Source organism: Natrix helvetica (assembly GCF_964273705.1).
Source record: "Natrix helvetica genome assembly, chromosome: 1".
NCBI lineage: Eukaryota > Metazoa > Chordata > Lepidosauria > Squamata > Natricidae > Natrix > Natrix helvetica.
This window is the reverse complement of record NC_138548.1, coordinates 141,155,941-141,181,774: the sequence shown is the minus strand read 5'-3', so window position 1 is coordinate 141,181,774 and position 25,834 is coordinate 141,155,941. Positions and strand designations below refer to the sequence as shown.

At 38.1% G+C, this 25,834-nt stretch overlaps 1 protein-coding gene across 2 annotated transcripts in view; it reads left to right on the top strand.

Moving 5' to 3' along the window:
• The window catches only part of NCKAP5 (NCK associated protein 5), a 631,235-nt gene that overhangs the window by 146,437 nt on the left and 458,964 nt on the right, over positions 1-25,834 (top strand). For both annotated transcript variants that reach the window (XM_081934718.1, XM_081934717.1), the window contains one exon: positions 13,033-13,106. In XM_081934718.1, the coding sequence (XP_081790844.1) occupies positions 13,033-13,106 (74 nt within the window). The remainder of the gene's footprint in view (positions 1-13,032; positions 13,107-25,834) is intronic.

The following is a 25,834-nucleotide window of genomic DNA, read 5'->3' as shown; positions in this document are numbered from 1 at the left end:
GAGGGAGGGAGGGAGGAAAGAAGGAAGGAAGGAAGGAAGGAAGGAAGGAAGGAAGGAAGGAAGGAAGGATCCTATTATATTGATACAGATAATAAAAAGCAGAATCTAATGGACCCTGAATCTTCAAATATTATTTACTTGTATTGCATTTAATTTTCATGATAATGAACTGTTCAGAACAGCCAACTGAATATTAGCATATAAGAAATAAATTAGAAATTTCCACTTCGATACAAATTTTCTCTAGAGTTACCTTTGGATATGATTACAGAATATTTTTCTTGCACATTGCATTAAGCAATATTCTTTGAATATATTTCCTGTTTAAGAATAATTGTTGGTTTATCTGGATTCTTTCGGTTAACTACTGTTAAGCCGATACTAATGCAAATGGTTTTCAAAAGGAAATTATTAAATAGTTCAACTCTTTCTTTTAAATTGCCGCCTCCACATATATAATCCTGAGGGCTCAAGGGGATTTGCATGTGCTCAGCACCTTTGCACGTAGAACTCTTTTGATTACAAAATTTAGGAAAATAAAAACTCCCTCCCCCACCAAAATGCATGCACATAATTTAACACGACAAACAACTTCGTAACACTGGCAAAAATGTGATATAGATCCCCTGTTAGCTTTAAATGAGAAGAAACACATATTCCTATCTAGAAAGATTGTGTAGATATTCTGAAAACATTTTCTTACCATCCATTTGGGTCAGAGGTGTGTTTCTGCCAATTCGTCCTGGATCGGGCGAAGCAGTAGTGGCAGTGGTGGGTGGACGGAGCATGCGCATAAGAGTTGTGTGAGCGTGCGGACGAGCCAACCGGTAGTAAAATAAATTGAAACCCACCACTGATTTGGGTGAAGGGAGGAATCTAAATTATGACTCACTTCAACGTAAGTACTGTAGAGTTAATATATTTAACTTGGAACATAATGGAACTGTGGATGTGGTAGATTGTTCTGCAAAGGAGATTTGAGATAGAGACAATTCTATCTTTGTGATAAAGAGGATGATCTGAGAAGTAGTTGTAACTATGTTCAACTAAATGTGGGCACAATATGCTCTCCAAACTTGACAACTTTAAGACTTGTGGTCTTCACTTCCCAGAATTCCTTAGCCAGCCAAGTCTGGAGATCCCTGCTCTAGGGTCAGGGAGAGAGCCATTTGAATTATCCGTTGTGTGAAACTTTGTGGCTATGTTCAGCTGAAAAGTATTTTGCCTGTTCACCAGAAGATGAGGTGATGCTGTCACCTTCTTGAACTTCTGGAAACCCTAAAATCCTGGCTCTGCTGCTTGGCCTGAAGCCCAGACAGATGTGTGCTCCGTTGCAGGTTGGCTGATGGGATAGAAAAGATCCCCATTCCATAGGTTGCCCATCATCTTGGTTTTTAGCTTTTCTATTCTTCTAATTGTAATTGCCTTGTAAGTACTTTTTTACCTTTTAACATATTGCAAGCCTCTCAGTGTCATTATAACAGTGATGTGGGTAGCATAAAAATGCAATTTTTAATTACATTATTCAATTATATTAATTATATGTAATTAAACATGAACAAATAACTTTCTGATCCTGAAAGCTTGTTTATTTATTTGTTCGTTTGTTTGATTTTTATTCTACCTTTATTATTTTATAAGTAACTCAAGACAGAACATATCTAATGCTCCTTCCTCATCCTACTCCCCCAACAACAATAACCATCTGAGGCGAGTTTGGTTGAAAGAGAGTAACTGATCCAAAGTCACTCAGCCGATTGTCATCCCTAATGAGGGACTAGAACTCCCACTCTCCTGCTTTCTAGGCCAGCGCCTTTAAAATTACACCAAACTGGCTCTCTCCTAGGGCCATTTTATAGTCACACATTTTTGCCATTGAGGAGTGGAGTGTTAAGTATTGCAGGAAAGCAAAGGACAAGGCACTAAGTTTCTCTCAGAAGGGACAACTTGGCCCATGTACAGTAAGAGCAGCAGGAAGAAAGCATTTCAAATAGAATCCACCTTAATGGACTCACCATCACAGAGGCTGGGAATTTACAGCATTCTTAAAATTTTTGAGATTTGTTCTTCACCTCAGGCTGCAATTAAGGTACTTTTCAGAAATCTGTGTTGTTCTTTCTTCCTAAGTGTTACCAGCTACATTGAGCTTGACACTGCGGGATGTAGAAGAAGGAGGGCAGAGGGCAGAGGAAAAAGCTTTCCCATTGCAAGAATGGATTTTCATTCGTACAACATTCAATTTTACTATATTTTAATTGCCTTTTTTTCTCAGTCTTCTTCCACCTTCAAGGGCACTTTTGTTCTCATTCCTCTCCATCTCCGCCACAGCCTGGTACCTGTACTGAATTGGGAAAGCTGAGTCAATTAACTATCAGCCCAATTTCTGCTCTACAGGACATGTTATTAAGATTCACATTTTCATTCAAAATTACTCTAAGGAACGGAGCATTTTACTATTACCTTTTTATTTGTTAAAAAAAAAAGTAAAGTTAAATTAGCTTTCCTCCCAGTTAAAAAGTTATTTAAAAATCTTATTTCAGACGTGCTTTCTCTAGCTAAGATTGTCTGGGATTTTCTAATTATAACTACTATTTTGAAACAGCCACTTCAGTTTGCTAAATCTGTCCCATGTTTCTTCTCTTGGCAATGTCACGTGATATTATCTACTTCATCTACATTGCATTGGGGACAGATTTAGCAAAATGAAGTGGATAATTCTGTGAACACTGAGTTTAGTTATATGGGTCCCCCCTCCCCCTCTCTCATGCTGAAAATAAACCTTTTTTAAAAAAATGCAACATGTCAGTATTGGTACTTGGTCTATTGTTTAGCATTAATGCAAAAGCTGGCTTTCATTTGTATTAATTACATATGCATGATACAAAAATAATAATTCCTATCAATCATCAGATATTAATAGTGAAAGCTAACTGGCTGCAAAACTAAAATATCTCTTTGCTGTTATTGGCCGTAAATATCCTTCAAAAATCCATCTTAAATGTATTTAGGACTGTTGTCAACATTTCAGTGTAGGAAATATTTGTAGATAGATATGGATTTCTGAGAGTTTTTAATAAACAGATAAAGTACAACTTAGCTATTTGTAATACCACATACTTAATACAATCAGCCACTAACCTAGTCAAATGTCTTCAGCATTACTACTAATAGCTCACAGTGAGAAATCAACGCAAGTCATATTGGAAATACAGATTCTCATCTTCTTTTACTAATACTTTGTATGTAATAATTTTTCTTCCTTGAGTTATTTATAAACACAAAAAAGAAGGATAAAATTGTCTTAAAAATGACTGACTGGTGTTAACCTTGTCCATGACAGGTTGTGTTTTGATTTAAATTTAATTGTTTGGAGTCAGCTAAGTGGATTAGGTAATCATTTTTTGAATTCTTATGATATATTGCCCCTTCCCGAACCTTATAAGCATGTTATTGGAATAGGCCCTGTTGTTACAAGAACATTTAAATCATAAAATGTTTTGCTAAATATATAATGTTAATGGCAATTTGTTATTAAAATTATATAACATTAAAATGTTAAATGGAAAATGCACACATGTGATTAGACATATTTGCTTTGATGGATTGAGCTAGTTTTATCTTGACTTCTCAGCCTGAAAAATTCTGTCATGGTGTTTCTTTCTTATTCAAATAGTCTCCAGAATTAATGCATAAATAGATGTGCTGGAGAATAGTCAGAAGATTTTGTTTCAGATTCATATACAGTGGAAGTTCAAAACCAACAATGGATAGGACCCAGTGTGAAAGGTGAAATGAAATAGGAACTTTTAAAATAAACTTGATGCCATAAAGAGTAGAATGTCCTAAAGATAAAATATAGCAATAGTTAACAATACTAAATACTGTACTTTTCTTAACTGCTTAACTATGCAAAACAATGCAGAATAAGGTAGAATTGATCTTGATGCCCATTTCTCAGCTGGTCAAACCAAACAAATTCACCAGTTTAGAACTAGTAAGGCCATCATGTCATCTGGTCTATGGAAACCTGATCTTCTATCAGCACTCAGCACTCTATCAGCAAATCTATAAGTCTTAACAAAATAACAGGGACTTTGGAGATCTTCTTGTCCAACCCTCTCTTCAAGCAGGTGATCCTATGCCATTCTGGACAAATGCCTGTCTAATCTCTTCTTAGAAACCTCCAGATGGAGCACCCACAATTTCTGAAGATATATTAACCTGGGATATTAATTTCCTAGCTTACTAGCCCAACCAACTTTACAAATCACACGTAGCTACAAGGCAGCCACACAATAAAAGCTTCCCTCTTCCATTGGAAGCATGTTCTGCTATTTGTTCTAGAAAAAGTCCTATTTCAGAAAATATATATTTCTCAATGAACCAAATATCCAAACCAATCAAGTTTTATCAATAACTCAGTTTTAGAAGCACTAATTCTATACAATTCTCTAATTGCTGCATCTAGATGATAAGAGAGGTGAGAAATAGAGATAGAGGTATAGATATATTTCTGTATATATGAATGTATACCCATGAAAATATGTATCTAACTTGGTATATGTATGAGGTCATATGAATAGGCCAAATCTAATATTCATTGCAGAGCAATTGTTGTTTAAACAAGGTGGAAGCACTGAGGAAATCAGCACTGCTGGCTACTGCAGAGCAGATGCTGCTTTCCAACCTGCCTTAACAAGCCCTATTCTTGCAGCAAATGTGTGTGTGTGTGTGTGTGTGTGTGTGTGTGTGTGTGTGTCTAGAAATGGGTGCCCTGCCAGACATGGAAAAGAAAGACAAAGGACTGCAGGAAACAATGAAAGTAAGCTGCCTTTCAGCTGTCTTACTAAAAGACTGAAGAATGTGTTGGCATGTCTACAGACAAGGCAGTCTCAGCTTCTGCACTCCTGTTGGCCTCTCATCGCTAATCATTCATGTCTGCATTTTCATGACAGGTCACAACATACAGGAGCTACTGTATATAGCTCTGGGGAATGATTTTCTAAGTCGGCAATGTTTTTCTAAAGACAGTCACAGCCACCAAACAGGAGTCTGTGGACTGAAGAATTTTGATGAGTTTTCCTCCTCAGCGGATGCTGCTTACAGAGAACATTCCACCTAGAATTCATCTAGCTCTCTATTCTGAAATGCACGTAACTCAGTGTCCTTAATTTTAAAAGGAATAAGCCAAACAGATGTTGCCTCTCTGCACAAAGGTTTAGTGAGTTTTGTATGGACTAGCAATTACAAGCTTCAGCTAGAGTTTCTGGTTGGCAAGTGGTCACATCTGCTTAGTGAAAATTATGATGAATAGGAAAATAAGTAGCAAAAAATAGGGCTTGGTCAGTGATGTTTGAACATCTCAAATGAAGATACTTGTGATAGGAATCAACTTAACTTGGTGATCCTTACCTGGGGGAGGGGGAGAGTGAGACATTTTGGTCTTTTGAAACTTCTGCACATGCCTAGTTTGCGTAATGAAACATCTGAAAGAAAGCAACCAAGCCCAGAGAGCACCAAGGACCCCCTCCCCACCCATATTGTTGTATGATGTGTGTGTGTGTGTGTGTGTATTTACATTAATCTTGATACCTCTCACAGCTATTTAAGAATAAATAGAAACCAAAATAACACACGTTATGAATAAGATCCAGGTAGGCCATCTTTTCCCCAAACCCTTCAGAGTAGAGTGGTTTCTAAAGCTTTGCAAAATGCAAACAAGGTGTGTGCTTCCTAATTTTTCCCACCACAAGAAGCTAGTGATGTAGATTGCGTAGAGAAAAATGGCTTAGCCCAAAACCACTCAGTGAGTTTCCATAGCTGAAGATGGACTAGAACAGGGGTGTCCAAACTTGAGAACTTTAAGACTTGTGGACTTCAATTCCCAGAATTCCCCAGCCAGCTGGCTGGGGAATTCTGGGAGTTGAAGTCCACAAGTCTTAAAGTTCTCAAGTTTGGACACCCCTGGACTAGAACCTATGTCACCGATTCCCAGATCAATACTTCAACAATTACTCCACTCTACAATGGTCCTTCGTACACCATAGTGAAGGTCTCAAGAGAAGATGGATCATGGGGTGGAGTCCATTGGAGCATAGGAAAAGACAAACAGTAAAATGGCTGCTACATTTTACTGGATAAGGACATTTCCCCCTCACAGACAGCTTGAAAAAGATCACTTGAACAAGCACATATGTTGATTTGTCTTTTCTCCTTCCCTCCTGGAAACCTTGCTGGTATAAAATGGGCACAGAAATCCTACCTCAGATGGTATATGCATAAAAGGCAAGGATGGGCCAGAGCGGAATGGGTAATTCATATGGATTGTGATTCATTTCTCCAATATATGTATTGAAGCTGAGTCATATGCTAATATCCTGAATTTTTTCATGCAAAGCAATTCATGCTTTAAAAAAAATGCATTCCAAATGCGCATATTTGGTAAACGCATACACACACAAAATCTTCTGTTAGTATCAAATGCTTGTAAAATGCAATTATTGGGAGAAATATAGCCAAGCAGAGCATGTTATTAAAAGCTGTGTGCTGAATCTGTGTACTGAGGAAAACCTGTCACAAATCAGTTAAATGAGAAAGAAAACAAAATAATACCAGATTTGTTCATTTCTTGAGGAAGGTGCCTTTACATAGTGAGAGAGTTACTGCTGAGCTTTTATATCATTTATCTTAGCACTAATTTTAGGCTAATATGAGCTTAGAAAATACAATAAAAAGGAACAAAGAAACAAGGCATCTCAGAGCACTAAACACTAACGTTAAGATGTAAGGATCTATCTACATCAGGCAAAAGTTATTCATTTTGCTGAAGAAACTGTGCAAGACTGCAGTCATAATTACTTTTATAAGTCTTTGCACATAGCTCTAGAGCCAAATTGAAAGACTCAAGAGTGCTTTCAGAAACTCATAAAAATTGCATTAAAAGGGGCGGGTTTTTTTCCTAGGTTTCTCTAGCACAGCACATAAACACTTTTCATGCTTGTTAACATTTCATGATTTCTTTGACCTATCATATTCGTGAGTCACTTGAAGACATCCAATGGTCAGAAACGTAAAACTAATATATACATGTAGTGCAATGTGCATCACCAATTTGTAGAACCTATGTTCTTGTAAACAATTGTCCAGTAATGGCAATAGATTAAATACAGATTACATTGGATTTACTTATCTTTCTCCCCTTACTCAATTTCCTTTCTTTCTGTGACAGCTGCCTTTTAGGCCAATTGTTGTTAGGCCCAAAACGTGACTCAACATAACACTGTGAGTTTGATACCCCTGGTTTAGCCACTCTGCCATAAAGTCCAGATCAGTGCCTGGATGACCAGCTCTTGAAAGACTCCTGGTTGTGCCAAACCTATTCCATTTGAGAATTATGGGCACCACTTTGCTCTTAGGAACCATCAGTGCAACGGAAATTGTATTGTAGCCTTCCCCAAATCTGTGCCTTGCAATCATCCTATTTCTGAGCTCTACAAGCAGTTCCTATGATCTCATGGCTTTTGCTCTGCTACAGTAGGCATTGTCAGCTGTGAGGCCTTCCCAAATCATGTCCAATCAATTTAATTTACCACAGGTCGACTCCAGTCAAGGTGTAGAAACATGTCAGTAACAATCAAGAGAAACAGGAGGCACCTGAGCTAAATTTCAAGCGTTGTTGCAAAGGGTCTGAATACTTATGCCAATGTAATATTTCAGGTTTTTTTTCTTTTTAATACATGTACAGACATTTCTAAAATTATGTTTTCACTTTGTCATTATGGGGTACTTAATGTAGATTAATGAGGAAAATAAATTTCAACAACTATAGAATCAGGCTGCAGCATAACAAAATTGACAAAAGTGATTGGGGTGTTTGAATACTTTCCGAATATATTGTAATATCTGTACTGAGTTGCTTCTTATGCCTCTGGAATGCATCCCCTCTCTCCTGAAAATCCACCTCATCACTACATTCCATCACAATTATTATATCCCACTTTTGGGGAAGGAAGGTGTCAGTATTTTCCAACCCTTCAGTTCTTGTTTTCATTTGAAAGCCATAGAATTGTTTTGTGACATTAGGCTTCATTTGCAAGCTGATGCTTTCTCTTCTAAGTTCTAATATACCTTGGGATTTAAGCAAACCAAGCCAATAGGATTTGCCTGGAGCACTATGTAGAAAAATCCAAGATCTACAGAAACAATATAGTTTTAATTGAACCACAGTTTTATTAAGTTGTATTATAAAAACAGGGATAATAAAAAGGTTTGTATTATCTCTTTTATTCATTAAACATGAAACTCAGTCAACTGAACATTTAAAAATGTGTCACAAATACCATTGACTGGTCTTAATGGGTGATATGGGTTGCTGCCAGCATCCTAGGTATCAGCCAAGTATCTTCTTAAAATATATGATCCAAGTAGCACAGTTTTTTGCAGTTCCGCTGATGTTATTGCAGGAAGCTGCAATTTATTGATGTGTTTTGTAAAATTCTTGGACATGGTACCAAGTGCCCCGATTACAATGGATATCACTGTCACAAGTTTCATCCATAACCGTGTAGTTTTGATGGTCAGGTCGCGATATTTCGTGATTTTTTCCCCAGTTCTTTTTCTTCGACTCTGGCATCTCCTGGTACAGTGATATCAATAAACTGTACACTTTGACCCATGACAACCATGATATCTGGGGTGTTGTGTTCCAAATCATGATCCATCTGTATTCGAAAGTCCCAAAGATCTTCACCATCTCATTTTTGGTAACTTTTTCCACTTTATGTTCCCATGGCTTTTCGGATACAGGTAGGGCGTATTTTATACATAATGACCAGTGGATTACTTTAGCAACTCGATCATGTCTAGTTCTGTAATCAGTTTGTGCGATTTTGCTGCACTCACATATTAAGTGTGAAACAGTTTCAACTTTGTCATTGCAAAGTCAGCAGTTTGGATTATTAGTGGATTTTTGTATCTTTGCTTTCAGGGCATTAGTTTGTAGTACTTGTTGTTGTTGTTGTTCATTAAACTTAAAACTCAGTCAACTGAACATTAAAAAATATGTCACAAATACCATTGACTGGTGCTAACGGTTGATATTGGTTGCTGCCAGCATCCTAGGTATATTACTATTATTATTTTGCAGCCTTGCTTCCTTGACCATGAATGTAAGCCATTTCTTAGCCAAAATGAATAGAGTGCTGGATTGATTTTTAAAGCAGCCTCATACTGAATTGAAATGCACTCATGTGTACGGTCGCTCAAAAGATTTGAGAGAAGCATGGCTAGCCAAAACAAGCTTTCAAAACAATGGGACTCAACATGGAAGTTTATAAAACAGGTTTAATCATTTCTGCTGAGATTTAATATGACATGCTAATGTTGAAATATTATGATCAGCTAAGCACTCTGTGTAAAATGTTGTTTAAAGCAGCTGCAACTGTTTGTTTTAAAAGATTATGTTCAAAATTAAAAGGAATTCAGTTTCCAGAACATAATGTGAACTGCTTGTAAAATTCCTTGGTTTTGGATTTTTGCTAATTTTTCATAGCAAACCATCTGACCATGACATTTATTTTTGGTAAATACAATTATGGATAGTAAGTAACACAAATTAAAATGAAGGAGGGGAGTAATAAGTAAGCCAAGGAAGATTAGGTTGTAGTGTTGATCCAACCACAAATGAACATGCTTCTTAGCTTCGATTTTCTGTTTGGTTTGTATCCCAGATGATACCTCTTGGGACATTCTTGGAAACAGATTTCAGGGAGGGATTCTGGGTGACAGGTAAAGCCCCTTTTATATAAGCTTTTCCCTGTGGTTACAACAGTATAAGAAGTCTTTGTTTCACTCCAAATAACTGATTTTTCTTATTAAAATGTCTATTATTATGCTCCCTCCAAACAAGCAGGATGTCTCAATGGTGTTGAAATGTCTAATGTAGCTCACAGCTACTTGCAGAGCTTCTGTGTAGCTCACAGCTCACCAACGTTTAAAGCACACCTTTCTCCTGTGGATACCCCTTATATGTATACTTAATTTATAAAATATTAATATTTTCCAGCAGAATGTAAAGTTTGGAAGGATTTGAGATCATTTTGTAACAGAGCATGGGGATGATCTCAGGAGCCAAGAGGAAGCACCTCAGACTAGATAACAGTCAGATGAGCAACAGCTGAGTCTGCAGAAGGAATGGTGGAAGGGAGAGGGTTGATGGCAAACATATAAAAAGGTACCCTCCCTGATTTTTTTGGACTGTAAAGATGGTGTGTGGAGGGGTGGGTTGGATTTCCACACTTGCAAGAATCTGTTAATGCAACCTTGCAATAAAGTTAGAGCTAGTACTTCTGAGTTGCTTCTTGTATGGACTACCTTGCAAGGCTGACAAATTCATTACTTGCTTTCTTTACAATAGGGAAAACATTAAAAAAATCCATATAAATAGGAGAACAGGTCAATAATAATGACTCTGCACCACAACGCTGATTTAGATGCTGATTTTTGGAGAGGTACAGAATACTTAGAAATGTGTCCATTCCAAGTTGTTGTTTTTTTAACTGAGGCCCACATTTGACTGCTTATGATTTGGCAAGGGGTGCTAAGCAAAGAGCAAAGCAGGAGAGATATCACATGGTTTCCAATAAAGGAGGATATTTGTAGATCAAGTTTGAAATGAGGGGTCTAGCACTGATGATGTTCCCTAGTTTGGGTAATGAAACATCTGCAAGAAAACAACCAAGCTCAGAGAGCATAAAGGATCTCTCAGGGTTTCCAATAACAGATTCATTCCTGTATGCTTTCTTTGGATGGTTGCTTCAAAACAAAGTTGGAGCCTGTAATTCAATAAAATAGAGGCATATGTTCTAACAAAATTGAGAAGTAAGATGTTCACAAGCTTAATTCTCAGCATAGTCTTCCCCAACTTCATACCCTCCACTTCTATCAGGAAAGTCCAGAACTCTCTTTTTTGATATGGTTATCAAATATTAATATGTAAATGTCTGCAATCAGAGATGCCTGGTACGTTTTCCAACAGATTTATTTCACATTCTTTTGATAAATAATTATCGTATTAGATTCAACATCATCACATCAGTGCAACAGGGATACGACTTGAATTTGCTGCACAGCATTAAACTGCACTGACTATACAATGCTTTTGAATATCTGGCCATTACGGGTGGCCCTTGAGTTATGACCACAATTGAGCCCAGAATTTATGTTGCTAAGTGAGAAATGTGTTAAGTGAGTTTTGCCCCATTTTACAGCTTTTTCTGCCACCTTTGTTAAGTGAATCATTGCAGTTGTTAAGTTAGTAACCTGGTTGTTAAGTGAATCTAGTTCCCCCATTGAGTTTGCTGTGCAGAAGGTTGCAAAAGGAGATCACATGACCCCAAGACATTACAACCGTCATAAATGCGAACCATTATTAAGTATCTGAACGTAAATCACATGACCACGGGATGCTGCAGCGGTCATAAGTGTGAAAAATGGTCATCAGTCACATTTTTCAGTGCCATTGTAACTTTGAATGGTGGCTAAATGAACAATTGTAAGCCGAGGACTAGCTGAATTCTAAAATGTTGACTAGATTTTTAAGACCGAGGCTAATGATAAATGTTTTTCTATAGGATGATTATTTATTGCCATATAGCAGTGATGGCTAGAATTTTTGTTATCGTGTGCTGCACCCGTAATGCAATGTGCATGCGCCACCATGCACCCTCCCCCACATGCACATATTCCCCCATGTGCACCCCTGCACATGTGCGGCAGAGACCCATAAACCACTTGGCCAGTAGGAGATGTGTGCATGCGTGGTGGAGCTGAGCTGGAACGAGGACTTTGTGTGCCACCTGTTCACCATCACGGCCACATAGTAATCCATTTTGTTAATTTCATTAGGGTAATGAAACAGGTAGTGTGGATGTCACAATTTTGAACTGTCATAATTATCAACTTTTCTGTTCTTCCTAATCAGTTCCTTTTCATGGACTGAAACATCTGGCCCAATGTATCCCAGGTTGTTATCTACAATCACAAGCACACTGAAGCTTTAGCATGATCCATTTCCAATTCCATCAATTACTATTCATAATTCAGTTTTTAAAAATGCCTCAGAATTCTTTGTTGTGTCCTCCTGAAAACACTTTCTGGTGGTGTGGCAGCATTAAAACACCTAGTCTCAATTCAGAGTCTATTCTAAGCTAGGGGAACCTCCTGAGATACACTAGGAAAAGAAAAGGTACAGTTGTCATCTTGTAACGTATTATCTTCATGAAAAAAGGATATGTGGGAATATTGCATAATTGATGGTCTTGGACTTTCTTGCACCCTTCAGTTATGAGGACAAATGGTTGAATAAAAGCCTGCCATTAATTCTACAGCTGCAAACCTTTTCAATGAATAATAAAGCATGACAATCAATGAATGCAAAAATATATGCTATCCTAAGGGAAGGGTGGATTCTGAGCTTTTAGGTCATAAAACACTATCATCTTGATTACATATACTGCACATAATCCAGATTTTTTCTTAGCAGTGGTAATATCTACTGTCATTTTGTTGAAGCATTTTAAATGTCATTATATAGCAGAATAAGAGAACACCCTAATGCCATATATCTGTTTTGCATTCATTTTCAACACAAAAAACACAAAGGAATTCAAGTTGTTATAAAATCAAGACCTATAACCACAAGAAAATCTCTCTGAGCATTTATGTGAATTTTACCCTTAAATCATATTGTGCGTAGGTCAGGAGGACTTTCCTGGGCTTTTAATTTTTATTTTAAAGTCGACATTTGAATCCAAATTTTATTGAAACTCTCTAATTAGAGGACCATTTAATTTCTTTCCTATGTCATTTTCCCAATTTAAATGCTACTTTCTCCCTTTCTTAAAGCTGCTTTTAACTGTAAAGAGTACATACAGACAGAGAGAAATGTCAATTTTAAAATTATTAAAAACTTTTATCTACTAGCACTTCTTGCCTTTCAGAAATTCACTGATACTTTTTTTTTCTTTCCTGCAGGAGTACATGGACTCAAATAAATACACAGATTACTCACTAACTCAACTGGAAGAACAGCGCTGGAACTTGTGGAAGTAGGTAGATTTGGAATATACGTAAATCAGTAACATGGTCTTATTCCTATTTAATCAGTAGTAAGAATAGCACAGACTTGACACTTTCAACATCAATTCAAGATTGGCCCTTCTCTTAATGTCAAATTTGGTGTCAAGTCAACAAATGAAGTTCTTCCTATACCTGTTCATAATATTGAATATACTTTCACGAACACTTAAGATCAACAGATATTTGTTGTTAGATGTTGCAAAAATTACATTTTCTTTTCGGTATAAATTAATGAAACTAAATCTGTCGCTCATTAAAACAATATTATAAAAATAATGTGAACACATTACCAGAGAGGTCTCTGCTTTTGTGCATTATACTGATAAGTTTCAAGTTTCTATTATATATGTTAGGATTTTTAAAAATCTGTTGCACTTTATTAGGAAAAAAATCACTAATATCAAAAAACATTATACCTATTTTTTCCTTTGAAATTCTAGTTTGCAAGTGTTCGTTAAATGGAAAAATATTTTTTTATTATTTTAGCAACTTTTAAGACATTTGTGTATAAAACAAACTAAAATGTTAGGGGCACATGAATCATATGCATTAAATTGTTTTCTCTTTGTGTATGTATCGTTTTAGCTAAGACTGCAGTCTGCAGATGAATTCTTCTCAGGCAGATGGATCTAAGTTTATTTTGTCCCAGGGATTGAAATATGAACTGGAACACTTAAAATTTAGCTACTGTAATTGTGTGTACTGCTGAGTGGATTAATGTATTGAACAGCGTGTTGACTTTACTTCCTTTTAGAACTGTAGCTATCCATCTTTGTATCATTGCATAAATGAAAATCATTCTCAAAGTAATATTATTCGAAATGAACAGCTTCTATTAAGACTAGAAATCCCACATTTGCTTCTGGCCATACATTTTTTTTCTTTATCCTTTTAAGGGCAAAAGCTTTATAAATATAAATGTTAAATCAGCAAAGTAATATTTTCAGTGTAAATCTGTATATTTCTATACAAAATTAAGCCCTGTGATCTCAGTGGGCCTTCTCAAGAATATAGACGTATATTTCTATGCACTTCTACATATATATGTATGGAATATATGTATAAGTGTATGTATATAGAAATATATTTCTATGTATAGAAATGCAGGATTAGAGTGCAATACTAAATGTGTTTTTTAAAAAGACTCTTTATATTCATTTAGGCTTACTGTTGGCTATATAATTATAGAACTGGATCCTTATAGGGCAGTCTTCTGCTGATCTTCTAAGACCTAATCCAATTAAGTACAGTGTTTTCTTATTCCCAGCTAAATGTGACAGCTTTAATCTTAAATTTTCTATTCTCGCGCATTATCTATTCTCTATTCTTTAAGGTCAAAGGTAAATGCTTTCCTATGCTTCCAATGGGAGAAAAGAACACACAAGGATGTTGTATTTGATTCAGTGCAATGCATTTTCTGTTCTTAACAATGTATGTTAAAACTATGACCCATATAAAGGATTTAGCAAAATTATAAAAACAAGTCTAAAGACTGTAGAATGAGATGAAGTAAATCCAAAGCAGATAATAAGGGAAGATGATTAACAGGCAGAGCACTGTATATGTTTAGATGCTGAAAACTGTAATGTAAAAAAAAAAAAGCAGCTAAAGAGATCACACAAAATCTTGGATAATTATTTAATCCAATAAGTAAGTATTCCGAGAAGTGCCTTGGACTATTCTACTCAGCCTCTGTTTTCTGTTGACAATCTTGCTACATTCCTTTGGAGACCCTGTTAAGTTGCTAGACATACTGACTGCACAAGATGCTTTTGACAGACACGAGTTTCACAGATGGAACCTCATTTTTGTCTAACTGTGACCTCTAATTTGAAGTCTATGCTTGCTAGACTTGATCTCAGTTTCAAGGCCCCTTAATCTGGTACTTCTTAACTATTAGTTCCATTGATTCAGCACCTTGTGACTTGACAGATTAGTTGCTATGATTAAAATACACAATTATGTACATATTTGTACACAAATATATCTGTGTGTCTGTCTATATATCTTACAAGAAATAAAGGGGGAAAACATTTAGGCACTTATTCTGCAAACAAATGAAGAAAACACATTTGTGTTGCGGTAAATGATTTAATGAATGAAGAGATGGGTAGGGAGAGATAATTAATACTAGTTGGATCAATATTATTTTTCAATGCACATCTTTTCAAATTAAAACAGACTTTACTTATTTTAAATCTGTTTGATCAGAAACAGATAAAAGTTGCATTTGGATAATTTGAGCCCAGTATCCTGTCATGAAAACCTTTGCTTATGCAATTGAGAAAAGATGAACTCATCTCTAGGCTAGAGATGGCTGTTATTTAAGCAAGTAGTTCAAAACCAAGGTCTCTAAGTTTCTCAAGTAATTTCAAAAAAATATGAAAAAGAAACCCTGGTTAGTCCTGAGGATATATAAGGTAATTTTCTCTATGCACTATCGGCAGATTATCAAGTGCAATCGCGTTCATTTGCAATGGACACTGTAATCTTGAAATGTGTCCTATTAGATCCCTGCCAAATCAAGACTGAAACTTAGACCTAGACCTAGAATAACTATACTGTCACTTTAAATGTACACTAATTGTCATGCATTAAAATATTTCATTGCATACAACTCTCAAAAGGTCACCACGTCCAATATACACTGCACAAATATGACAAAATAAATACATAAATACAAAATTATGCATATACCCACATATATTATATGACACAGAGAAACAACAATCTAGTTTGGATGTATACTTGTATACGGCAAGAAATATGAATATTGCGAGTTTACCAGGCATAGGGAACAAAGCTGTTACAGAATCTGGTAGAAATACTTTGAAACCTCCTCACAGAGGGGAACAACAGAAGCAGACCATAAAGTGGGTGTGTGGGGTCTCTAACAATGCTTTGACATCTAAGCAGTGACGTGCGGTCAGTAGAGGCAAGGGAGGCAGGGCCTCACCTCTCTTCATGGAATAATAGTATATAATATTATATACTATATATATATAATATTATATACATCCGTCCGGCCGCGCCTGGGAGCTGCGGAGGCAGAAATGTTGTCGGCGCCTCCGGATGACGAACCAGTCACTTGCTTTCGTCATCGGGAGGCCGACAACATTTCTGCCTCCGCATCTCCCAGGCGCGGATGGACGAAGGTAGCCAGAATGGCGCCGAAGCAGTCCGGCGAGCGAGCGAGCGAGGCAGCGAGCGAGGCAGCGAGATCTTCGGTCACTCGTCCACCGGACTGCCTCGGCGCCATTCTGGCTACCTTCGTCCATCCGCGCCCGGGAGATGCGGAGGCAGAAATGTTATCGGCCTCCCGATGACGAAAGCAAGCGACTGGTTCGTCATCTGGAGGCGCCGACAACATTTCTGCCTCCGCATCTCCCGGGCGCGGATGGACGAAGGTAGCCAGAATGGCGCCGAAGCAGTCCGGCGAGCGAGCAAGCGACGCAGCCTGATCTTCGGTCGCTTCCAGAGCCAGAGCGGGATGGAGCAGCCACCGCCTTGGAAGTGAGTTGCGCGGACGGAGCTTTGGGGCTGAGGAGAGAGGCAGGGACGGAGGGAGTGGGGGGAGAGGAGCCGCCCCCCTCACCCCCCAGGCAATGGGGAAAGCTTTCCCGAAATGGGGGGGGTGTCGCAGGAAATAAAAAGGGCGCGCGCTGGGGGGGGACGAAGGAGGCTTTGGCGTGCCTTAGAGGCGGGCGGGCAAGCAACGAAAGAAGCAGTGAGGGCGGGTGGTGGCTGCAGGCGGCAAGGCTTGAGCGGGGTGAAAGGGACTGGTGCCGGTGAAGGAAGCAATGCTACACCGCGGTCCCCTTAATGTTCACTCAGGAAGGCGGAGAATGAGACCACGTGGTCTGCACACGTGGTCCCATTCCCCGCCTTCCTGATGACGTCACCAGCCTCCCCAGCCATAACCCTCACCGCACGTCACTGCATCTAAGCACATAGTGCTTATAAGCAGTATCCTGAATAATGGGAAGTGAACTTCCTATAATCTTCTTGGTTGTCCTTACCACTCTCTATGGATCTTCTATCTGAAGCCCTGCTGCCACCAAACCAAACAGTGATGCAGTCTGTTAAAACACTCTCAATTGTGCCTCTGTAAAAAGGGGCCAGGACAGAAGGACAAAGATCTGCTCTTCGCATCTGATGCAGGAAATGAGAGGGGATGAACTAAGAGAAGGGATGAACTAAGCCATGCAGTTCTGCAGAGCTGTGACTCACTGCTAGGTCCTAAGCATAAAAGGGGACACAGGTTGACTTTCATTGTTTCTAGCATTTCCATAAAGCACTCTGCTCACCACCATTTATGACAGCTATCCAACCAATGTAAACTACTTGAGTTTACGGTGGGTAGGGGGGAGTTGTATACAAAGGTAATATCTGCTATTCTAAAGAATGCTGTATAAGAACATGTGGAATCTAAATTTACACAATTTTACAATTAGTTCAAAATATAAGGAAGAAAAATGAGAAGTTATAATATAGACTTTTTTTTACTCTTAAAGTCAACATTATATTGCTTATATAAAGATAAATATATAGAGAAAACATATTTCTACATAAGTTTGTTGCTTTATCTTCTAGATCATTTTCTATTTCTCTATTTCAACCAATATCCAAAACTTAAACAGCCATTAATTTCAGTTCCAATGATAGTATAAATAGTATAAACAATAGAATTTTGCTGTTAATATTTATGTGCCCATCTCACTTGATTCTTTTTTTAAAAAGTTATCTCTCCAAATACTGAAGCAAAACCTTGGGATATTGGCAAGTTTCTGTGGCATTCTTCCTCTTCTTTTTTTTGAAGGCCAGTCTGATAAGTAGAAGACCATGGGAATAACTGATGCTGTCCAAGGGCAACACTAGATTGTCTATAGTCAGACAGATGTCCTAATAAATCAGGATAGACCACTTTCTCAGACTTCATTATGCCCTTGATTTGTGGTCACCACAATTTAACGTATTGGGTCATTGGATGCTGAACCTGACATTGAACGATAGCCTCCCGTTTACTCTAGCTAGCTAATAAAAGAGACAGACACAAATTTTGAACGTTTAACTCCTTCAGCATTACTCACAGTCCAGGCTGATTTATAGCAACCGAGATGAGAGAGAGACAGAAAGGAGTCTAAACGTGATGTCATGCTGCTCATACAGAATGCCTATCATAACACACGTAGAGCAGTTTGCAAGAACATGTGGACAAGGAGTTTTCTTCTCTTTCTCATTTCACAGAGCCTGATACATTTTGCTTTCTTCATGTGACACGGCCATCTGTTCTGGAGCATGAAAATTTATTGCTACTATCTCATTTCCTTGGGGATACTTAGGCTTAGCTCATGTTTCATAACATTTTGCAAAAATAGATCAAGAACTTGCATTCCTGATTTATTTTGCACCTCAGTATTTTGTTACTATCGCAGAAGATAAAATCTCTTAACAATCTGTTCAAATCCAACTTTTTAAGGCTTTCGGCAACTTTTCCTTTGCTTTTTATATACTTTATATTAAAATAATATCAACATAGCATTAAAATAGAAAGTTTTAAACCTAGATTTAGATAATTTTAAGATATGATCTACTTCCACAGTTTGTATGTCTGCCTCTTTCTTATATGCTTTGAAAATTTTGATGCTCATTTAGCTGTGTTAGAAATTATTTTCCTCTGTAAGCATGTCGAACCTAATATTAATTCTATTCAACGTCTGTATAATAATATTTAATAACATTTTTAAAAATCTCTGATAAATCTACTAAGTTGGAGGAAGCTGTTTCTGAATATTTAACAAAAAAAAATCATGCAGCAACTAACATTTGTTCCACAGTTAGTGAAAATATTGGTAAAACAAAAATGTAAAAGCTTATTGATCAATCATTAATTTGCATCTATTTTATTATGAACATGTAGCACACCATCAATTCTTGTAATATATTTCATTCTTGTAAAGCAGTTTGCATTTATTTATCAGAACTGCTTATCTACATGGCTGAGGAGAATGGGTGGATTATACCGAAGTGACAATCAGAGACAGGAGTTAAACTCTACTGATTTAGACTTTAAGAAAGATGAAGTAGCTAGAAAGAAATTGAAAAAGAAATTAAGGCTCAGCCAGGTGGATGAAACTGTTCTTTGGGTCTTTCAGCATTTTCTTCCATACTTTTACATAGCTGATATTAAAATAACACCAATATAGCATTAAAGTATAACATTTTAAACTCAAATTTAGAAAATTTTTGAGATATAATACTGTCCTTAAGTCAGTTCAGTGCTACAAAAAGTGAGATTATGACATAGATTCTGAGTAGGCAGATTTAGGAGAAAAAGGATTTATGTTGCAGAATTTTGGAAAATGAATATATGTAACTTGGTTGTCATTAACAAATGTGTCAAAGTTTCTGTGTGCTTCCTTTGCATTTGACCTTATTTCTATTTCTTTGCTTCATGAGGAGGATGTTAATCATTTGATGCCATAAAAATGTCCCACCTGTTCATGTTCCGCAGTATTTTCAAAATGTCCATTTTCATTTCGAGGCTCTGGGAATTCCATCACATTAAGCCTGGAACATCAGCAATTCAAACAGAAATGTTTATTTTGCAAAGAGATAGTAAACTCTTTTCTACTCACCTGCAGTTTCATTTACAGACACCAAGCATCCTCACCTTCTCTATTGCCAATGATTCAAAGTGGCAGGAGAAAAACTAGAAGATTAAAAACAACACAAGTGAGATATTTTAATCAATATTCGGGAAGCTGTGACTTGCCAGAAGTTTCTGTGGTTCACAGCTGAAATTGTAGGCAGCTCTAGTGCAGCAATATACAGGGAGACTCTCGAATCTTAATTAAGATATAGATAGACATTTCTAAGGGATGTGGTGGCTCAGTGGCTAAGTTGCTGGGCTTGTGGATCAAAAGGTTGGCAGTTCAGCAGTTCGAATCCCTAGTGTCGTGTAACAGGGTGAGCTTCTGTTACTTGTCCCAGTTTCTGCCAACCTAGCAGTTCGAAAGCACGTAAAACTGCAAGTAGAAAAATAGGAACCACCTTTGGTGGGAAGGTAACAGTGTTCCGTACACCTTTGGCATTTAGTGATGCCAGCCACATGACCACGGAGACATCATCGACTTTGAAACAGAGATGAGCACTGCTCCCTAGAGTCTGGAATGACTGTATGAGGGAAACCTTTACTTTTACCTTATACATTTCTAATTCAGCAAATTAACCTTTAAAACCGTGTGTGTGTGTGTGTGTGTGTGTGTGTGTGAGAGAGAGAGAGAGAGAGAGGGAGAGGGAGGGAGGGAGGGAGGGAGGGAGGGAGGCAGGCAGGCAGGCAGGCAGGCAGGCAGACTGACTGTTCCTTAGGATCTTCATATATATATATACAGCAATTGCCACCTCCTATAGGGCAGTAACTGATAATTCCAGCTGCCACCACTTTTCTTCTAAGAGAAGCCATATATGGAAATGAGGTAGGACTCTCTCTAACTGTCCAAAGACCAAACAATAAACATTCGCTTATGTTATTTATTTTTTATTTTGTTGACATTTTTATGCCATTCAACTTTCAATGGGTCAGAATGATCTACATGTGGTGGTGGGAGCTAAAAAATTAAAAACAACACAACATTTTTTTCTGCAGTAAAGGTGGTCCCCCATTTATGCAAAATTGGGCCCAGAATCTTGTTGTTGTTATGAGAATAGTCACTAAATGAGATACCATATGAGATACCATATGGCTCAACAATCATAATCCTGGGTCTTCCAGTTGCAGTTGTTAAGTGATCACTTAAGTCGTTAAGTGGGACCATTAGTGGACTTACAAAGGGAGGGAGGGAGGGAGGAAGGAGTCAATTTCACCTACTTTTTTGTTTTTAAGACCCACAAATTTTCTACGATACCAGTAAGATTAAACAGAAAGAAAGCTGGGATTTCAGCTGATTGCCTTGTTTCAAGAATAAACTGTTTAGAGCAGTGTTTCTCAAACTTGGCGACTTTAAGTCCTGTGGACTTCAACTCCCAGAATTCCCCAGCCACCTAAATCCACAGGACTTAAAGTCGCCAAGTTTGAGAAACACTGGTTTAGAGGGTAGAGGCATCTCCATCCTGCAGGTGGTTTGCCTGTGCAGGTGTTTGCATACAATGAAAAGAGCACATCAGACAATTGTGGACAACAGAGATTGTGCCAGGACAAATCAGAAAACATGACTTAATGAGTCCCAGGAAAAGGCAGGCAGATGTTGCCTTCCTTGTGGGCTATGGGGGGAAAAATATCCCTTGCCTCAAGAAATTATCAGAGGACTGGATTCATGCTGGGGCAAACCACTTGTGCAAATCAGCCCTCACTTCCTCAAAGAGCACATTTCATGCCATTGTGTCATAACGCTGTGAGAAGAGAAGACATCTCAAGTACTATTACTTCAAATGTTTGATGAGGCACTATTTGGAATTCTAACACATTCCTCTGACAGCAGGTTTCTCAAAATGCTGAATGAAGATGCATCTTCTATAATTCCTCTGCCCCCCCCCCAATTTGTTTCATTGCATAGTTGATAACTCTTTTTATTTACTCTAATTAGACAAGGCATAGGTCAAATAAAGCTGCAGGGCAAAATAATCTTAGTAGAGAATGGTGGGGCTTCCTTCAGAATAGTCAGGGGTTGGATTGCAATTTAAGAGTTAGTTTATGCAAGCCTGGGAATAAAAGGGGGAAAAGGGAAAACAGATATAATGTTCTATGCTAGGGTTTAGCTGCTGTATGATATTCTTGATCCAGACCTTTCCCTCACTTTCCTAGCTAGTGCGCAGCAATGTATTTGGCAATTATAATATTAAAATATTAAATATGGCTGTTATACCTGAGACTGGGAATGAAGCCACAGGACATTTGACTGAATGTGGATTACACAGGAATTTATTTTCAATCTGCTAGGTGACCTGATACATTAACATCAGTGGACTGTTCACGTCTCATGTAATTTTGCAGAGAATTACAGAATGAAGGTATAACAACTATTCACAAAAACTTCTTGATTTTGATTCAAGCTAGGGTTGGTGGAATATGATACGATGGATCATCCACCATTTTCAAAGCTCACGTGGTTTATTTAGGAAAGGAAGGCAGAGGCTTTAATGGGGTTTTCAATTCTAGAGATTTTCATTAAGTGGCCCCTATTTAAGCTAATGGGGTGGGGAAGAGGGAAGAATTGGTCTGCTATAATTGTGGGGATGTTGGGAGACAGAGAACCTTAGATCAGAAGATTTCCAGCTATACAATACAATACAATACAATCGTAGAGTTGGAAGGGACCTTGGAGGTCTTCTAGTCCAACCCCCTGCCTAGGCAGGAAAACCTATACCGTTTCAGACAAATAGCTATCTAACATCTTCTTAAAGACTTCCAGTGTTGGGGCATTCACAACTTCTGGAGGCAAGCTGTTCCACTGATTAATTGTTCTAACTGTCAGGAAATTTCTCCTCAGTTCTAAGTTGCTTCTCTCCTTGATTAGTTTCCACCCATTGCTTCTTGTTCTACCCTCAGGTGCTTTGGAGAATAGTTTGACTCCCTCTTCTTTGTGGCAACCTCTGAGATATTGGAACAATGCTATCATGTCTCCCCTAGTCCTTCTTTCTCTTAAGCTAAACATACCCAGTTCCTGCAACTGTTCTTCATATGTTTTAGTCTCCAGTCCCCTAATCATCTTTGTTGCTCTTCTCTGCACTCTTTCTAGAGTCTCCACATCTTTTTTACATCGTGGCGACCAGAACTGAATGCAGTATTCCAAGTGTGGCCTTACCAAGGCATTATAAAGTGGTATTAACACTTCACATGATCTTGATTCTATCCCTCTGTTGATGCAGCCTAGGACTGTGTTGGCCTTTTTGGCAGCTGCTGCACACTGCTGGCTCATATTTAAATGGTTGTCCACTAGGACTCCAAGATCCCTTTCACAGTTACTACTACTGAGCAAGGTATCACCTATACTGTACCTGTGCATTCCATTTTTGTTGCCTAAATGTAGAACCTTACTCTTTTCACCATTGAATTTCATTTTATTAGATAGTGCCCAATGTTCAAGTTTGTCAAGATCCTTCTGTATCTTAAGCCTATCTTCTGGAGTGTTGGCTATTCCTGCCAGCTTGGTGTCATCTGCAATACCTACTTCATGGTTTGCAAAAAGTCCTTTTAGCACCTACTAGGTAGGAATATTGCCAATTGTAGGCTAGTAATAGGTTTGTCAGTAGATTTTCAAGAAAATCCCTGTGGTGGAGCAGAATCTATTATAAATATTAACTCTTCTAATTTACACAATTCACCAGAATCAGACAACTTTTCAAATACAGGTATTTTTTAAAGCTAAAATGCATAAGCATAGCAGAATGTTTGCATGTAAAGCATGCATGCATATATGTATGATATATACGTAAGTATGCGTTTATTTAAAGTCATATACCTGCCCATTTTTCAACTAATTTTGTGCTACATTTTCTCATTAAGCATTAAATGTGTGGTTTTAGGGAGACTGTTTCATTTTTATTGCTTTCCTTCTGAGAGATGAACTCTTTATATTCAGATGCATTCAACTTGAAAAGTTATTAAGGATTAGAAAAAGTCCATCTTTGATTTTGCCCGATCCCATCTGTGTAAGGCAGATGGTTATTGTCTGGTGCTCTTGAACTATAATCCATGGTTCAGATGAAGGGCAGTGAGCACAGCAGTTCCATACAACTATATCACTGCACGTGTGAAAATACAATTTGAAAGAAAGGAAACGTGAACACTCAGCATTTTAATCTAGTTTAGAGAGTCACTATTATATGACATACTAAGATCAGCAAAGCAAACAAATTGCAAAAGTATTCATAGTTGAATACAGTACAATGATTATGCGGAGCTCTAAACATACATTCTTTAACAAGTTTATAAAGAAAAGAATCAAATATTTTCAAAATTACAAAACACCTACTTCTGAAAATGGAAAATGTTACTTTCTTTTTTAGACTGGGTTATGCTTTGAAAATATTATTACAGTGTTTCTTGAAAGTGATGTTTAAAAATATGCATCGTACATCATGTTTAAATCTGTTTGATCCACAGATATAGGATAAATGGAATTACTGAGTAGCTTTGAGGTGCAACAGCACAGATTGTTTCACACAATCCTTATCATTGGATTTTTTTTAAATCAGAAGATATACTTGACCTGTTCTGACCCCCCCTTTTGTCACCAAGACACTCCAAGACACACAAAGTCTCTTCAAGATGTTTAGTGACATACAGGTTCCACCTTGGCAGCAATCCAGCCTGCCAGGGTCAAGATAGCACTCTGGGCAGCAATCCAGCTACAGCGACACCCCTTGGCAGCAATCCAGCTACCAAGCTCCAGATAATCACTTTAGCAACACTCCTGCCTGCCAAGGTCCAGGGAACAGATTGGCAGCAATCCAGGTAAATCCTTTGGCAGCAATCCAGCCTGCCAAAGTACGACACAGATCTGAGCTTCTCCAACTCCAATGATCAGTTGATTCCTGCAAAGGGTGTGTCCACAAGCAGTCCCTTTATAGTCTGGAGAGGAGTCTAACGATCAGCAGCTGAGAGCAATTACCTCCTGTAATTGCTCAATTGCTCCTTTCGCAGGGTAGCACGCCGGTAACGAGCATCTAATAGCTCACTGCTGATGTCTGACTCACTGTCCTGTGACTCCTCCCCACTGCTCCAAGGCATGACATCAGGAGCCCCCTTCCTTTGGCTTTCACCACTGCTCCATGCCTCAGGCGCCTCCTGGTGGCCAACCAGCCTCTCTGCGCCCTGCTCAGAGTTGGAACCCTGTCCAGGGTCCTCCACATCCTCCTGAGCCGACTCAGAGGGACCCTCGCTGTTGGAGTCTGGTGGCAACTCCAATGGCTCCTGCTGGGCCACAACACTGACCTATCTCTAGGTAGCAAGAAGACAGACAGGAATTAGGAGAAGAGGATTTCATTTTGCTAATACATACATAGTCAATTGTAGTTGTGCTGACTAGTCTCTCTCTCTCCTCTCTCTCTCTCTCATGAAACTAAATCCAACCTTCAACAACTGCTGTTATTTGTCAGACAAAAAACAGGGGAACATATCTTTTATCATGCATATTTTCTCTTTTTGATTTCTGAACACTTTGGTTAAGATTTATGAAAACATCATTAAATGGTTTCCTGCCTTTTAAATCTTTGAAAATGTTGTAGATCTAATTCTGTTCATCATCAGGTACGTAGTAGTGCTCGTTGAAAAGGCACATTGATTGCCAGCAAAGAGTTCTGCTTCTTGAATTTGTTGCCAAGAGCCTTCTGCATTTATACTTTCCCCAGGGACAAGACTGCAGTGACTTGAAAGAGAAGTAACAGAGGCAGGAGAGAGACCTGGAATGGGGACAGCAAATGTCATGCGGCTACAGTCTTTCATGCTGATATATTTGAGATGTGCTTTAACTTAGAAAAACCCCAAGAGGAAATAGCTATATGGACTTCCTTACCAGGGAAGCAATATTTTTAAAAATAAAAGGCACACTATAATCAGCCAGAAATGACCCTGAGCCAAGTAGCTGCTATTATCAGCATCTATAGGACATTGATAAGTGACTAGAAACTTGTACTTTTCTTTGAAGTTGTAACAATGTAATTTTAATATTGAATGAAAAACAGATAAATGTTCAAA